The 17211-nt window shown below is 33.2% G+C and overlaps 1 protein-coding gene across 8 annotated transcripts in view; it reads right to left on the minus strand.

The window, feature by feature from the left end:
* Trpm (Transient receptor potential cation channel, subfamily M) overlaps positions 1–17211 on the minus strand; it is a 265036-nt gene that overhangs the window by 222918 nt on the left and 24907 nt on the right. For 7 of the 8 annotated variants that reach the window (XM_064217803.1, XM_064217804.1, XM_026635934.2 and 4 more), the window contains exon 2: positions 11094–11168. The exons of the other annotated variant lie outside the window; for it this stretch is intronic. In XM_064217803.1, coding sequence (XP_064073873.1) covers positions 11094–11168 — 75 coding nt within the window. The remainder of the gene's footprint in view (positions 1–11093; positions 11169–17211) is intronic. 8 annotated transcript variants of the gene reach the window in all.

Genomic DNA, 17211 nt, shown 5'->3' on the forward strand with positions numbered 1-17211 from the left:
TAATTTAAAAGTATTTTTTTCCACGCATATGGGTTCACGCTTCTAATGGCCACACCGCGGTAATCCCTAGCAGTAACAGTATGATACTTATCATACTGTTACTGCGCATGAGAAATATTAACATTGCAATATATAATTTTGAATGCGCTCGGCAAATACTATGATATGTTTAATACTAAAATGTAAAGTAAAATGTTACGTTAACGTAATGTCATTAAATAAAAAACTTATAACGCCAAGTTTCCGACTCCGCAAAGTCAAGTTGTATTGAATAATATACCTTCTTGATCAATGTAATTTTTACAAATTATTTGAATTTATGAATCGACATAGTTAAAAATATCTGCGCAATTTGATTTTAGAAACGAACACCTTGCCATAAGAAGGATAAATTCTAGGGTTTCTATATTTTAAGCTAATACTCGTTGATTTCCAGGCAGTATGTATTTATTATATACATATATCATTGTATTTAACTAACACGACTTTGTACATATAAATGTTGAAATGGTAGCTTCACTTAATATAGTTTGTTAAATGACGATTCAAAAGTGCTTGTACAATCCTACTTCAATAAAGTATAGTTTGATTTGATTTTAAATATTAGTTTTCGTTCGCGTTTTCGCCAGTATATGCAAGTTATTAGGTACCCTTTGTCCTTTTCTGTAACAACGTGATCGATTGAATAGTTAAGTCTTAAAAGCGTAACAAACAAAGGAGCTCACTTTCACCTTTTAGTTACGTTTTTATAATCACAAAATTGCACACTTTTAAACGAAGTCGCTTAGCACTCTATTTCATAATAAGATTTTAACTCCTTTTTAGTATACGGTCAAACCTTGCCACTGGATTTTATACCAGTATCCACCAGTTTATACCAGTTTATATGTATCTTCGGTGAGAATGCAAAAAATATGATAACAGGCTGAGGCTGTGAGGTGGCCACAGGTACTTCTTCATTTAACTTGATCGTATTCGAACTCTTCTTCGTTTTATTACATGGCTTAAAATAAGCTTATCTTTTTATATGTCTTCCTATTTCTATCGTGCAATTACTTACCATTGCACGATAGTTCCATTATAGATTAACCGTTTTTGTGTATCAATTAACAAAACTATTGTAAATACCGGTACCGAGCATCTACCGATCAACCTAGTATACAATCTGCTATCGAACCTCCAACCTTTTTAACGTTAACGCATCAAGTGTAAAATCATAGAATCATTTAACATACTCCGCGTTCTTTGTAACATTTTAATTAATTATTGCTTCTACTCTACAAAAATTAGATTATCTTTATAGTGTCTGATCAAACACGACGGATATAGACATGATTTATCTCAAGCTATCGCGATGCTGTTAGATTCATCAACGCTAACGACCTAGTTTTGAATTAGTGGTTTGCGTCCAACCTTTACAAACTAGAGATGGAATCTTTCTGTGGTTTGGGTTTAAATAATTAGTTTTTTATTCTGTAATATTAGTATAGATTATAAGGTTGAGGAATATAAGGTATGGTGACCTGGGAGCTAACTGAGATATTTTAGTGCATGAATGTGTGCGCAAACACAAGTTAAAGTATCTACTGTACAATTACATTTTTTATTAGTTCGAACTGTTAGTCTTAGACATTAGTGCCGATTCGTTGGATAAAATCTATATCTAAACTAAAAGACAGCACTAAAAAATACTGCTATCTCTTTTTGATGTATGGAATTAAAAGTAATAGAAAATATTTGAGTTCTCTTAGTTTACATAAAATATTATTTCCAGCAAATTGTGTGTTTGATACGTTACTTGACTTAATTATTTAAATAATTTCGACGAAATTTAATTGATACAAAAAACAGAAAAGAAATATAATTTCAAAGTCTAAAATGTATTGATATGTTGCATTGTAAATAGATTCATTTTAAGACGACGCCTGTATACTAGTGATTCAATAGATTCAATATTCATTGATCGACGCTAAATCTTCTTTTAATGAAAGCAATCATTCAAACGTATCCCACACTCCGATTATATCGGCTTCAACTAATTTCCTAGAGTGACCTAGTTTGCACAGGGTTATTTTATCAATGTATGAGTGTGAAATTTTGTAAAAGACAGAATTATAATACAATTCTGTGTTCTTCTTTCGAATGTCCAATGAATAATAACAGAAAGAGACAGCTACATGGATAAAAATGTTTGAAAAAAAAAATACAGAATAACTTGACATTTTTCAATGTACATATTAAAATTTAAGAAATAAAATACGGTCTCTCCCCTTACGATACCCTGAGAAGAGGCTTTATAATATTCAAAGCACTTAGACGAGCTTAACATTATAAAGTGCCAATGATGGTGCAGAAATTGAATTCTAAAAAGAAATTTTCACACGAAGCACTCAACAGCACTATAGTGTTCGAAAAATGTCATGTTGTAATATTACTTGCTCAACCCTGAACCCTTGAGCTATATCAACAGCTTGCCGGGCATAAAAGATAGGGCATAATCCTGCGGCTGTGGATGCGTGAGATGAGGGTCTCGCGTGTCCAATTCGAGGCCGGGGCGGCCTCATGGCGTCGCACTAATAAGGAGTGCGTGTGCCAATAGTAGAAGCAAACCCCGGGAGGAGCCGCAGATTCGTTGCATTAACACCATCCCACAGTCCCTTCAATCCGTGTCCAAGATGGCCATCACAGCTGTTTTATTGGTTAAAAATCCGACATTATCCGGTTCCGTTCCTCCACTACGCTCCGGTACCTTTCTCACTACCTCTCTTTTTACATGCTTAAAAAATCATACAGTCCTCCAGTACGAATATCAAGGCAGCCATTTTTAAGAGTCGAATCAACTAAGCTCGATAATTTACATTGGACGAATGTTTACCCAAGCCGAGATGACCGAGTGGCGTAGCGTGGCGTGAGGGGCGTTTACACGCCAATCACCACGGAGTTGATGAAAAAAAAATATAACCGTGACGTTTCGTCAAAATCAACATCTCTGTTTACTTATACGCGGCGACAGAAGCCTATAAATAACAAGAGTTTCTTTATCGACCGCGCCATACTTCTGTACCCCGACGTATTGTGAGTGCAGATCATCAGCTCATCGGTGGGTGGATCCACGCTTATACAGGACTCTTCTCTGTATTCCATCTCGCCCACCATAAACCACCACACGTGTGAATGAGAAGCGCTAGCAGTTAGTCGGTGAATTACTTAAAAACAAACAATAAAAAAAACCTCTAATAACAACGAACAGCCTTTGGTGTTAAAACCTCATAGATATGACACGTTCTCGATAAACGTTAACAAGTGGACGCGCTTATTTCTTCTCACTTATTTAAAGTCTTTATTACCTTTATAATAAGGATTATAATTCCATATAAGCATTACATAATATAAATATTTATTTAACATTAATTTACAATGTATCCGCAAATTAAATTTGCATCGACATCGAAGGTCGCACTAGTTGAGTAGCATGCTCAGTGTAAATATATTTAAATGACTATGTAATGTATGTTTTACTCTGGTTTATAATAAAACTATATTCGCCGATACGTCTGCGTCAATCAGAAATGAAGACTATGGGTTCAAGGGCAATACAGACAATACGGCAAGCGTGTCTCAATTTTTATGTACTTAATTTGTATGTATGTATGTATGTGTGTGTGTGTGTGTGTGTGTGTGTGTGTGTGTGTGTGTGTGTGTGTGTGTATGTATGTATGTATGTATGTATGTGTGTGTGTGTGTGTGTGTGTGTATGTATGTATGTATGTATGTTTGTATGTATGTATGTATGTATGTATGTATGTATGTATGTATGTATGTATGTATGTATGTATGTATGTATGTATGTATGTATGTATGTATGTATGTGTGTGTGTGTGTGTGTGTGTGTATGTGTGTGTATGTATGTATGTATGTATGTATGTATGTATGTTTGTATGTATGTATGTATGTATGTATGTATGTGTGTGTGTATTCACTTAGTGTTGGGCTATCACGGAGAACTTCGGAACATATGTATGTACTATGTAGTCACCAGCTCACATTATAGCAGCTTTTCTTATACCAGCAGTACATTTATTTTCTCTTCACATAATTTCTTCTATATAATAAGAAATATCTACTAAAATACCAAGTAAAAAAAAAAACAAAGAGATATATCTCTTATACAACGGACCTCGATTCTATATTGATTCCACTTGAACACCAAGTAATTTAATATCATCAAAATTTCTTTCGACATATAGCCTATTCCAATCGAAGTAGGAATAAATATAAAAAAACCTTAGATTTTGGTACTTCATGCGATTTGCTAATAATTCGGTTGCACCACTAAGAGTATATGATTAATATGACTTTACTTATAATACAACACTATTACACTTAACAACGTCCACTTTAATTTAACTTATAAAATTCCGATAACAGTTTTCTCGACATTCAAAACGGATTTATTTTTTGTAAATCTATTGTGAATATCATAGATTAATCAAGCTCTCGACCAATGATATCACGTCAATTTGCTGTCAAATGTTGATTATTTGACTTTTCTCCTGTTATGATTGGAACAGAGTATAAATTGTTTTAACGTAACGATTACTCTCACCGTAACATCGAGATACGTGATGTGACAGTACTGATGTATCTCATAGATGGCACTAATATAAAATTCACTAATAAAAAAACCTTTATACCAAACATTGAATATAACAAAACAAAAACATTAAACATTTTTATTTTTTTTTTATGTAAATAATCTAATATTTATAACGTAATAACATCATATCTTGATCACAGTACCATTTAAAATTAATATTAAGTTTTCAACCCCAGTTTGCCTGTGAGACACCACAGTCTCAGCATTGCAAAATCTTGTTTTTAATATTTATATTTCGTTTTGTTCAATACTAATTATAATCAACTATGATATTATTTATTTAATACTACACTTTACAGAAAATCACCTCTAATAATAATATTAGCATTATGCAAAATTTATTCTTACAATTTTAATTAATTACAGTTTAAACGATAAAAAACATTAGTCTCATTATTACTGAGGCAATTAATAAATTATGAAACAGCCCGGGGGGATTCTGAGACACAGTTTCTACCCTTACTTTTTTACTAGGTAGAATAATGTCTCCTTTTTTAATAAAAAACCACGTATTGGAAAAAAAATCTATTACAATTTTTTAAAGCACCCAAGTGAAACATTGCTACGGTAGTTGCGTTAAAGATTATCAAATATTTTTAAGTTATTACTTTTTCAAACAAAAAAAATTGGTACTGCAGTTGGTTCTCAGTTATTTTGGTACCTGAACAATCTCTAAACTTCCATGGTAGAATCTTCGTACACTAAGACACAATTAAACAAAATGCTTCCAGACGAACACTTTATTGTAAACTTGAACAAACAAAAAAAAAACTTTTATTCTATATAATTTAATGAACCACATAATAGCGCGATTTGACTCTCTACTAACGTCATCTATTATCAAGTGGATAAACTATATAATTTATATCTATAGTATTTATAACACTTCAACAGTGCTGAACAACCGACGTCTATCCAATCAGGAAATCACTCATCAACAATTAATTAATTCATTGTTTTTTTAATAAAATAAATTTAACAAACAATTTAATTTGTATTGTTTTGTTGTCTTTAGTCTTAGTCGTCAAACACACTAAAACCTCTTGTTAGCACGAGGGTCAGTCATTCAAATTATGCATCAGTACTGAATTATTTTTAATACTCTATATTCATATGACAAATAGTTTTTCCTACTATTTTTCGAAACATAATAACTTTCAATATAAATATATTTATTACGGGTTCGATTCAAGTAACAAGGCAGCCGCCTTATTGCACAAATACCATTAAGGATTTAATCAAATATTGTTATAAAACAATAAGTAGCTCACCAAGCAATCTTCCCCTTCTTAAAGTGTTAATGAATATCTCACCGGCTACAATGACCTGCCTACACGTTGAATTTCATAAAATATCATTTTCTATATAAGGTATGTTAAACGCTAGTCGAGCTATGGCGGCTAATATCTCCTTTTATGATATGGTTAAAATGTCCAATTAACATGGATCTCCGGTATTTAGTTTTTCCACTCAGAATAGTAGTAATTATTTGAGTAAAAATAGCTTCACTCAAATAGATATAACTAAAAAAATCGATATACAGGGTTATTGGTAATTCGACGTATTCTCGTTAGGAGGTAATAGGGGTGACTATTTGCGATAATTTTAACCCCATATGCATTATGCAAAAGTGAGTTATTACATTTTTTAGCTTTTTTCAAAATAAGTCATAAATTCAACTTCAAAAATGTATTTAAAAAAAGTATCAATTAAAATCTATTTTTTTCTCTGATTTATAAAAACGATAAAACACTGTATTAATGCTACACGATAGTTTGATAGCCATTTTCCTAATTGGAGTCGCCGCCACGAACCATGTGAATCTAATAAGTTATGTCCCTTGTGCTTGAAATTACATAGACTCACTCACCTTTCAAACAGGAACACGGCATTACAAATTTTATTGATGCAAATTATATACACAAGACAGGCTTGCAAGATATCCTAAACATAATTAAGCTCAAGGATGAAGCGATCTGTCTCTGCCCTTTTTGTAATATTTATTTATCTGTGCGAATATATATTTTTGTAACAATGCTGTTGGATTACCAATATATAAATAAAGCAACATACAGAACATATTTATACGAAAAACATTCGGCACTCGGTATTGCTAGCATCATAAGGTTGTATTACAATATTTACGTTGCGCAAAACGGCTAAATTAGGGTTGCTATTCCCAAGCGCTGAAAAGCAAAAAATAATGAAGATTTATGTTATAAAACGAGTCACAATATACATTGCTAGCTAGTGGCAACACTGCCACCGTTTATAAATATGATACCTAGTAAATATAGTGATTTTCTAAAAATAAAGATTTTCTTTAAAAAATCTTTAACAATCTACATAAGATGATTATTTTCTCCAATTGTGTCAATTTTTTTAAATCAAATCGTAATAATCGAAGCCTTCTTTTATTTGTCTGAAATATCGCTTGAATAACAAATAGAATTGGAAGATCACAGACTTAAAATTAAAGATAGACCCTTTGTGATATGTTTGACCTATTCGGGTATAGTTTGCTTAGAAATAAAGTCTTATAAGAATAAAATACCTACCAGATCCTTCAGACTTAATACAGCAGTGATAGTTCACGTCGACTCAAACAGACATCGAGACCCCACTTGCGAGGATCCTCCTCAACGGTCCCTTCATCGACAAAGGACAAATATAAGGGAGGTCGATATTATATATAGGTAATAAATATATCAAAACAAAAATTATATTTTTAGCATGTTTACAATAAAAAAATACGAAATAATATGGCTTTAACATTGGCGATACTTATAATATAATTAACTTGGTGATAGGGCTCTGTTCAAGCCTTCAACTCAACACATATTCTACCTCGCCAAACAGCAAAACTTAACACAGTATTGCTGTGTTCCGGTTTGAAAGACGAGTAACCCAGTGCAATAATTATGTGATATGTAATTTCTTATTTTTTCAGCCCTACTATAGTACTTACAATAAATTAAAGATTTGCAATTCACATCTGTATTAATTAAACATTGGGATATAAGGTGAAGTGTGAAATTGTCTATTTCGAGAGATTTGATTTCATCGGTAGTTAATGAGCAACTTAGTGGTGTAGTTTTCTTATCAATTTGTGCGCGAATAAAAATTCAATTTAATCGTTATTTTATGTGAAATGAAGGTTCTCATATTTATCCAGGGCAGTGATGCTATTAATTGAATATGTGGAAACTAGGCGATCGGTAGCCCTAGTCGATATAAATTGGAGTTGTAGCACGTACGTGTGATGTATATTTTAGTGTTACCCATAAACAAGACTTAAAATGAAAATGTTTTAGCTTGAGCAAACAGTTGCTTCGTAAGTACTACTTTTACTAGTCACAAATATCTCAATCATAACTGTAGAACTATGGTAACCGTGGATTAGAGTTCGGCACCACCACAGACTTTGTCATGAATCGATTACTATAGTTCATTACGTGTTTGATAGCGAGGAACCAACGATTGGATAGCAAGACGGGAAGAAGGAAGTGATTATGACAGAAGTTACTTATGTTCTATGACCGATATTTATTTATTACCGTCTGTGACGAGTCGTTTTTGTTCTTTAATTGGATTAATATTAAATCCTAGTAATATTCGCGAAATTACAACAATGATTTTTAATAACTTCCATAGGGAATTCTAACAAAACCCTAAAAATAAAACGCTGGTACCTAAGCTAATATACACGTCGAGCTTAAGCTGTTTTATAAGATACACACTGTACACTGGTGACCACTTACAATCAATTCCAATACTTGTCGTCCGTACTATGAACATGTACATTAAAAAAAACCTTGACGTTTGTAACGTTTGTACGAAATGTTTCTGGCAATAAGTATCCATACTTACGAAATAACTGCTATACTTTCCAATTATTAACATACATAAGAACACAGACGCTGCGGATACGTTGTAGTATTTCAGCCAATCACAGTCCTCGGTCCACAGTCCGCTCGAGGCCAACACTTGTACCCGCACCACGTATCCTTTTAGGCTTCTATGCTTATATTTTGCATCTCGAACACTTGGAAACCTTCGACTTTCAATTTATTTTTAGATTTGACAATGTTTACTTTTTAAAATTTATTTTTATTATGTATATTTTTTTTACTTTTTGGTAGGGCTTTGTGGAAACTCGTAGGCCGTAAAGTTGTAAAGTAATGTTCTATTGTATTTCATAGTAACTAAAAGCACTAGGGACATACAATCTCAGTTCACAACATTGGTGACGCATTGGGGATGTAAGGAATGGTTAAAATATTTACAGCGCCAATGTTAACGGGCATTCATAACCACCAGGTGGTCCATGTGTAAAAAAATCTATATAGTTTTAGCAAAACTCGCTTTTAATATTTATAATCAAGCTATAATTTTATAAAAACAAATTAAATTTGAAAATCATATTTAAACCGCGACGCCCTCAAAGCACATTTTAAACCGTGTAAAAAGTGTTATTCCGTCAAAGTCAAAACTTACTTCGGATCTCAATTGGGAAACGTTGAGAACCGACTTACATTGACACGATAATATTTAAACGACACGCGCATCTGCGTCGTTTAAATATTATAATGATTATAGCCAATCTACACCACTTACTGAAATTTCACGTTCGGATTCTGCGATGAGTTTCGAGTTTGTTCTTACAGAATAGTTGTATTTACCGAGAAACGAGCCCAGCTCCTCTCTTCGTGGAAAACACATATGACAGAATTTCGTTGAAATTAGACACATGCAGGTTTCCTCACGATGTTTTCCTTCACCGCCGAGCACGAGATGAATTATAAACAAAAATTAAGCACATGAAAATTCAGTGGTGCTTGCCTGAGTTTGAACCCGAAATCATCGGTTAAGATGCACGCGTTCTAACCACTGGGCCATCTCGGCTCGCTCTCCCTCATCACATTCAAATCATGCTACATCACATTTTTTGCTTAGTGAAAATGAAATTATATGAAATGAAATTTCCACATAAAATTCATTCCTGAAAAAAATGTTCATGATGACCATGTTACGTTTGAAACGTTTATCAAAAATGACAACGCGATACAGCGTAAACAATGAAAAAAAAAACAAACAATCAAAAAATTAAACTTTAAAAAACACACCAATTAAATTAGATTATTCACAATCACACACCAATCACAAATCAGACATTCGGCAAAAAGACTGCCGATTGGATACCAGAAACGTCAAATGATGGATGAATATTGAATACACGAATGCAACATTAACTGTATGTATGTCGTGACACAGTACTTAGTTTATATTGTCATTGCAAATTTCTTCTGGGTAATGTTTGCTTTATATTGGCACGTCTCAGCATAATATTTTCCTCGCACTAAGAAGTTTGATTTCTTTATCTATTTAATGTAGCACACAGACACATCTTAAAGCTGAAATTTCTAATTGAGATGACGTTTCAGCTTTCAAGTGCTAAATTTCAGTGTTTATAATTAATCTGTTGCTCGGCTTTAAATAAATACATCATAAGGAAATCTGGAGTCGAAAGAAATCTGATACATTGCGTTATAACACATTACATTAACAGCCTGTAAATTTTCCACTGCTGGGCTAAGGCCTCCTCTCCCTTTGAGGAGAAGGTTTGGAGCATAGTCCACCACGCTGCTCCAATGCGGGTTGGTGGGATACACATGTGGCAGAATTTCGTTGAAATTAGACACATGCAGGTTTCCTCACGATGTTTTCCTTCACCGCCGAACACGAGATGAATTATAAACAAAAATTAAGCACATGAAAATTCAATGGTGCTTGACTGAGTTTGAACCCGAAATCATCAGTTAAGATGCACGCGTTCTAACCACTGGGCCATCTCGGCTCATTACATACAGATACCCGCAATCGATCAGCACATTGGAATAAGCTTAAAACCATTTCAAGCCAACGGTGACGCTCTTTATTATAATAATCTCGCTTGGTCGCACATCGGTAGGCATAACTTTACAGATCATTAATTTTCGCTTCGATTAGTCACGATAGATAATATGAATACATTAGAACTTTCAACCCGTCAGTTATCGTAATTAACACTGTTTTGTGACGTCATCATTTTTGTCAAACCTCCACAAATACACTAAGATGTATCCTGTTTACTTGATGCATGTTTAATAAGTGCGTGTGCGTCTGTGTGGAAATATTTATTCTGCCTCATATATATTTAGTACTAATTTGATACCCAATCCTAACCATCTACGTAATAAGCATTATTAAAACCCGATTATGTTTTCATCCAAATCGATCAACCCAAAGCATTTTATAGTAAGCTAGAAGTACCGATAGCAGCAAAAAAATTTTGATCAAATTTTATTAAAATAATGGATTGTGACGAAACGGTCACAGATGAACCAACGATTTGATGATATGATGATATAAACCATGCCCCACACGATCTACTGACTTTGTGTTTGTCATCGAGCGGCATCGACAGAGACAGCATCGCCAGACCGACTTTTTTGAGCCCACTTTGCACCCCCTGTTGAAAAAGGCATTAAATTTTAATAAATAAAAACTAATCATATTTTATAATTAGTCATTTATAATAATACAATAAATACACAATAAAGTAAATAATTAGCGGGCACTATTTGACCGCCGAGAACTTATCAAAATAAACGAACCACCACATGTAACCACACATCTAGAGAAACGAAAGCTTTTTATCATATGAATATGCTGGAGACAACATTTTCCTAGTTCTCTTAATAATATACATTACATACATTAACAGTCTGTAAATTTCCCACTGCTCGGGTAAGGCCTCCTCTCCCTTTGAGGAGAAGGTTTGGAGCATATTCCACCACGCTGCTCCAATGCGCGTTGGTGGATTCACATGTGGCAGAATTTCATTGAAATCAGACACATAAACAGACAGACAACAAAATATATATTCTCATGCATTCATACTGGTTCTCTGCCATTCACAATGAGGGTGAGAAAGTCAAAATCATGCACCTTTATTAGCACGACTGAGAAACTATTATGTGGTCTGCCTGCGTCTTAGAACCGACCTACGTGTCTGCTTTTTTAGATATATGTATATAATAACAATATACATAATATATACAAATTTCAGCCTCGCTGAAATAACGTAAATTTTTGTCAAATTTAAGTAGCTTTGAAATTATAAAAAATATCGAAGGAACCGGAGTAAGTGTCGGCCATTGAAGTTTTCTATATATATTTTAAGATATCAAAAGGGCAGACTTGCTGCGATCACGTTTTGAAAGTCAATTTTTATGCTTTTCGACTTCTTGGGGTGCTCAAAGGAACCCTCGATGGGAATAGTGAACCTCCATTTCACCAACAGAAGGTGAAGCAGTATACCTGGCAGTAATATGGAGCTTGCTGCTATACCGTAAGTCGGCCGATCACTGGCTCTTGGACTATAATTATATTTACGTAACTTTCCGTAAATATTTAATCGAATGTATTTAAATATTCTAGAAATTTCGTAATGAGTTTACTTGACATTTCATATGTTCTTATTAGCTCCGACCCTTCACATAGAACGCTTAATATTGCTTTAACTACCACGTAAAAAAACACAAGTATAGCCGCAGGCGAAAACTAGTAGGCACTATATATGTATATAACATTATTATTATCATACAACATAAGTTTCGAAATCAAGTACATTTATATTCGTGCGTCGGTAATACTAAAATATGTAAAGTGCTCAATACGCATGAAGTTTGAAACTAGGATAATCCACTTGAATCTCGCCACGTGTTATAAACTGCTTTGAACCTTTTATAGATCAAATATCAAGATTTATTGGGTGCGGAATCTGCAATTGCAGGCCTATTCATAAAATGCCAATATTTTAGCTTTCTTATTTATGGTGGGAAAACAGACAGGCGAATGAAACATCCGATGATGAATGGTTACCACTGGTGGTATTTCGTTAAGCTGTATGTAATTACTCATGTGCCGCATACATGCACACAATAAATAACAATAAAATTGATTGTATTCTTATAGATATAAACACAATATATTAAAAATTTATAGGTACTATTATTATTTTTGTTACAAAGGAACCTCCCACTCTGATACACAGAAACAACTCGTGACAAAATTAAACAAAAACATGTTTCGCTCAGTTCAAATAGGTATTAAGATTTATATTTATTCACTAACGAAGCGCGCGATTCCTCGTTAAATTATCGTTTGTTTTAATAAAATAATCTTAAGAAATATAATCTTATTTGTATTTTTTTGCTGTCTTTACTCTTAGTATTCTCACGCACACTAAGTTATGTACGACGAGCTTTACTCACTCACACATGCACACCGAAAAAAATTTACGTGGAGGGGCGTGCTTTCGTGTAATAGTAAAATCTAGATCAATAGACTATATTTTTATTACACGCACAAGTTCGTTAACCTTAAATTTTAATATAACGTATAAATATATATATTTAAATATACCAGCAACCTATTTTCAAGGAATTACTAATATCCTTTCTTCCTTTTCATGAAAGCGTAAGGCTTTTTAAGCTTTTAGGTTCGAAATGGGTACAACTTTGGCCCAAGAGGTCAGGACCGATCTAGCGGCTTTATTATATTTATTTTATCTTATATTATTAATATGTTCATGTATCTTGCGTTCTAATACAGACATTGTCACAGCTCGTCACAGCTACTAAGCATAAGGTACTATTGAGAATCAGTGTTGGATTTTGGAACCCAACTTGGAAGCTGGGTGTTACATCTGTTCGGGACACAATTACATTAATTGTTTTTTTTTTCTTTTTCTTGGTTATTTTTGTAACGAGTTCTTTTACGCGGCTAACAGCAGAATGAACTGGCTGAATATTTTTCTCTTTCTTGTTCATTTTTGTAACGAATTTTTTTTACGCGGCTGAACTGAATGAACTGGCTGAATATATATTGTCTAATCATTTACGTGTTTTTGTTATTTAGAAACAATTTTATTTGATGCCATTCAATTGAATCTGACATTGAAATGAACTTTTGAGAAATCAATGAAAACTGTTTTATGCATAAACAAATGAGATTTACAAGACTTTTTGTACTTAATTTATTATTCGAGTGGTAAAAATATAAATAGCGAATAATAATGTATTTATATAGTAGTGCATGCAAAAACATATTAAGTCACTGACTTATGTCGTATGTGCAATGAACGTCTTTCACGCGGTATTATTCGAAGAGGAAGGAATTTATCTTACGTGATTTTTACCTAGAACACGCATCTACCTTTGAGGAACCATTTTCAGTACAAAAAGCATCTTGGAAAAAAATGTGACTTAAGATGTTTTTGAAATGACCAATAATTATTATTGGTGAATTTTGTTGGTTTATTTCATTGTCTGTATGTTTAATACATAATGTAGGTATATCGAAAGGAACTTCCATCGCTCGTCGTATCTATCGTGTAAGGTTTATTTTAATAATTATCCTAAATTTAAAGTAGCTTTACCGGGTGAATGATTTTTTTTATCAACTGGGCACACTGGTGGCAGCTCGGTGGGGCGGGGCATCAAAATAAGATGGCGGTTGGTTACCAAGCGCGGGAAGCGACATTTTAAAAAGTTACCGAATTGTATTTGAAGAAATATAGTCCTTGTCAGCTTAATAATTGCGTTTAATTATAAAATATAACCTTCGTCGACACGTTCAGTGACATAAAGGGGATTTATTTTTACAATCGTTCGTGTCTCAAATTAACTTTATACTATTTCACCTTAAACTGTTACTACACTCACAGGAAAAATTGACATGTGACATTAGACCTAATATAATCAGACGTAAGGACTTTCATCTGTTTTTGATATTAAGAATCTGAAATGTCAGTTTTAATCGCTTTTAATCTATAAAACGGTAATCTGAATGTAATTAAATAAATCCCTTTATCTGTGTGTCCGGAAACAACGTTACGACATCAATATTAAATCAAATATACTGATAGGTATCTGATAACGAAATCGTGTTTGTGCCTAATAAAAATATAATCCCTCGATAATACATATATTAAATCTTTATATTATTAAAAACTGATAAATATAACATTGTTGCATAACTTTCACGTTACTTGTGTGTGTTTATTTGTATGTGTGTAACTCTTTGTATGTAGGTTCGTTTTTTTATTAATTTTATGACGGTGTTTCAATTTACCTTTTCCTTTTTTTATTTTGTACTTTATGAGTAAGCAATCGCTTTATTTAAATCGCCTTAAACGTGACCACCCGCTTATTGTTTGTATAAACTTATGATGTCAAAAATAAACATTGATAGTAAAGATCACGGCGCGTGTCCAGAACACACGTTCGAACAGAGACCCGCAATTTAATTTAAAAAACACGTGCCCTGAGCTTGAGATCGTTCTGAAATATGTAATATCAATATATATTATTATATTAAATAAAAATATACTTTATTCAAGTATGCTCTTCCAAGATTTACTTTTGAATCGTAATATTACATGGATAATTTTAACATCAAGCTGTAACGGGTTAGGATCTTTTTCCACCGATCCCTCGGTACTCGGTAGTTACTCTTTTTCCATTTAAATGTAATAATCATATACTTTAATATATTTCTTTCATTATATTTCTTCTAACCCCCAAGTGGCCAATTTTTATCACACGAAAAGCTACATATTGACAATGAAAACAAATTTATGCCATTATCATGAATGTATTACCTGCTAACATTATTTAACCAATTAGCAATAACTTGAGAATGAAATTTTATAAAATTACAAATATGTTCAAAATAAGGCTTGAATTGTATCCACGAAACGTCAGAGTAGAATGACTGATAAATGGACGAAAACTACCAGACGCACTTGCACTCAGTAAAATACCATCGAATTTGAGGGTAGACCATAATTATTCTATGACCTGCTTAGTTAATTCAGAACAGGGAGATAAGCGTTATACATTTTAAATAGAAGCATAATTTCATTAATTTCGCTGCGACAGACATTTCTCATTTATGTCGAAATTGTTAAGTCTACTGTACGCGACCCGCCGTCTACATTTCAGACCAACGGTTTCTACGAATAAATAGAAAGAATGGATTCGGATATATAATGAAGATTTAATGAAACTAATTTTATATTAATATCCTAGAACATTGAATTTGCTTAATACAAAATTGTCTGAAATAAAATTATGCGGAGCGATCCCCATGACGAACTCATTCAAAAAATTTGAATCTTCTAAGCAATCTGACTAAAAATTTTAAAAGCAAAATAAGAGCCTACTATCATAGTATGTCCTACTGCTTTTACACTATTCAAACGCAGTTCTACATTGTGTGTTGGTGACAACACACGCCGCAGAATTCTAACCAAAACATACAGTATGTTTACTCACGATATTTTTTCTTTCGCAGCCGAGTACGAACAGATAATTTATTACAACAAATAAGGTCATAAAAAACGCAAACATGGCTTGCCTGTAATACTACCCACAAATTCTCTATTTTCAAAATAATTAACCCAACGACAAATATATCTACAAAGCGATTTGCGCGAACATTGACGACCATACCTATTTAATCATATGTAGCGCTTGAATAATTCAAAGAACATATCAATGAATGAGGAATGTCAAATCAAGATGCATCCGACATTATGCCACGAGTTGACATTCCTACCCTGTTTAATTCCCGCTGCATGCAAATTAAATTACGCTCTGTATCTGCAAACAAAACCTAATTGCATCACATCATGCAACCTGATTCAAAACAACTCTAACATGATTTCAAAACCGTTTTTTGGACCTTCTCCCATACTGGCACTACAGGGCGTAGAATTGACTGTATAGCCGGTAAAACGTCGCAAATTATGAGGTCTAAGATACTCGTAGTATACTTCTTGTCTCTGTTATTACTCTGGCTCATTCACCCTTCAAACCGGAACTGAGCTACACAAAGTATTGAAATACATCACGCCACCGGCCATAATTAAGAACGTAATAGCATATTTATTTTGCCGTTGTAATAAATTTTAGATGAGTGCGGTAAAAACTCATTTCATCCAGACATTTGGAAACGTGTACTTCCTGTGTTTAAAAAGCCATCAAGCTTGGAGACACGTAATTTAAGACTCGTCATATTTCTATTATGAGTTCCAAGTGAGTTAAATTTATTTTAATATTTGTGCATGTTGTGTTTGCTTGTATAATACAATCAATTCTTCTTTTTTTATTTATTTCGTTCATTAACATCATTTATTCATATAAGGTGACTGGAGCAGAAGATGGAGGATTACATCATAACGTGCATAATCCACGCGCAAATTTTAGATTTACAAAATGGCTTTAATGCGTTTGAAAATGATGTACATTTTAGAGAATAACTCTTGTCAGCTTAACATCATTACAAGTAAATGCTTGTTTCATGGACATATTTTGGAGTGACTCAGGGAAATAATCTGGGTATCATTTGAGTTTTTAACGTTGATTAATTGATCAGACAAAAAACTCTCGCGCCTTGTTTATTGATTTCTAATCATTTAAACGGCTTTTTAATGTGCGTAATTT

This window comes from Vanessa tameamea, chromosome 18 (genome assembly GCF_037043105.1).
Source record: "Vanessa tameamea isolate UH-Manoa-2023 chromosome 18, ilVanTame1 primary haplotype, whole genome shotgun sequence".
NCBI lineage: Eukaryota > Metazoa > Arthropoda > Insecta > Lepidoptera > Nymphalidae > Vanessa > Vanessa tameamea.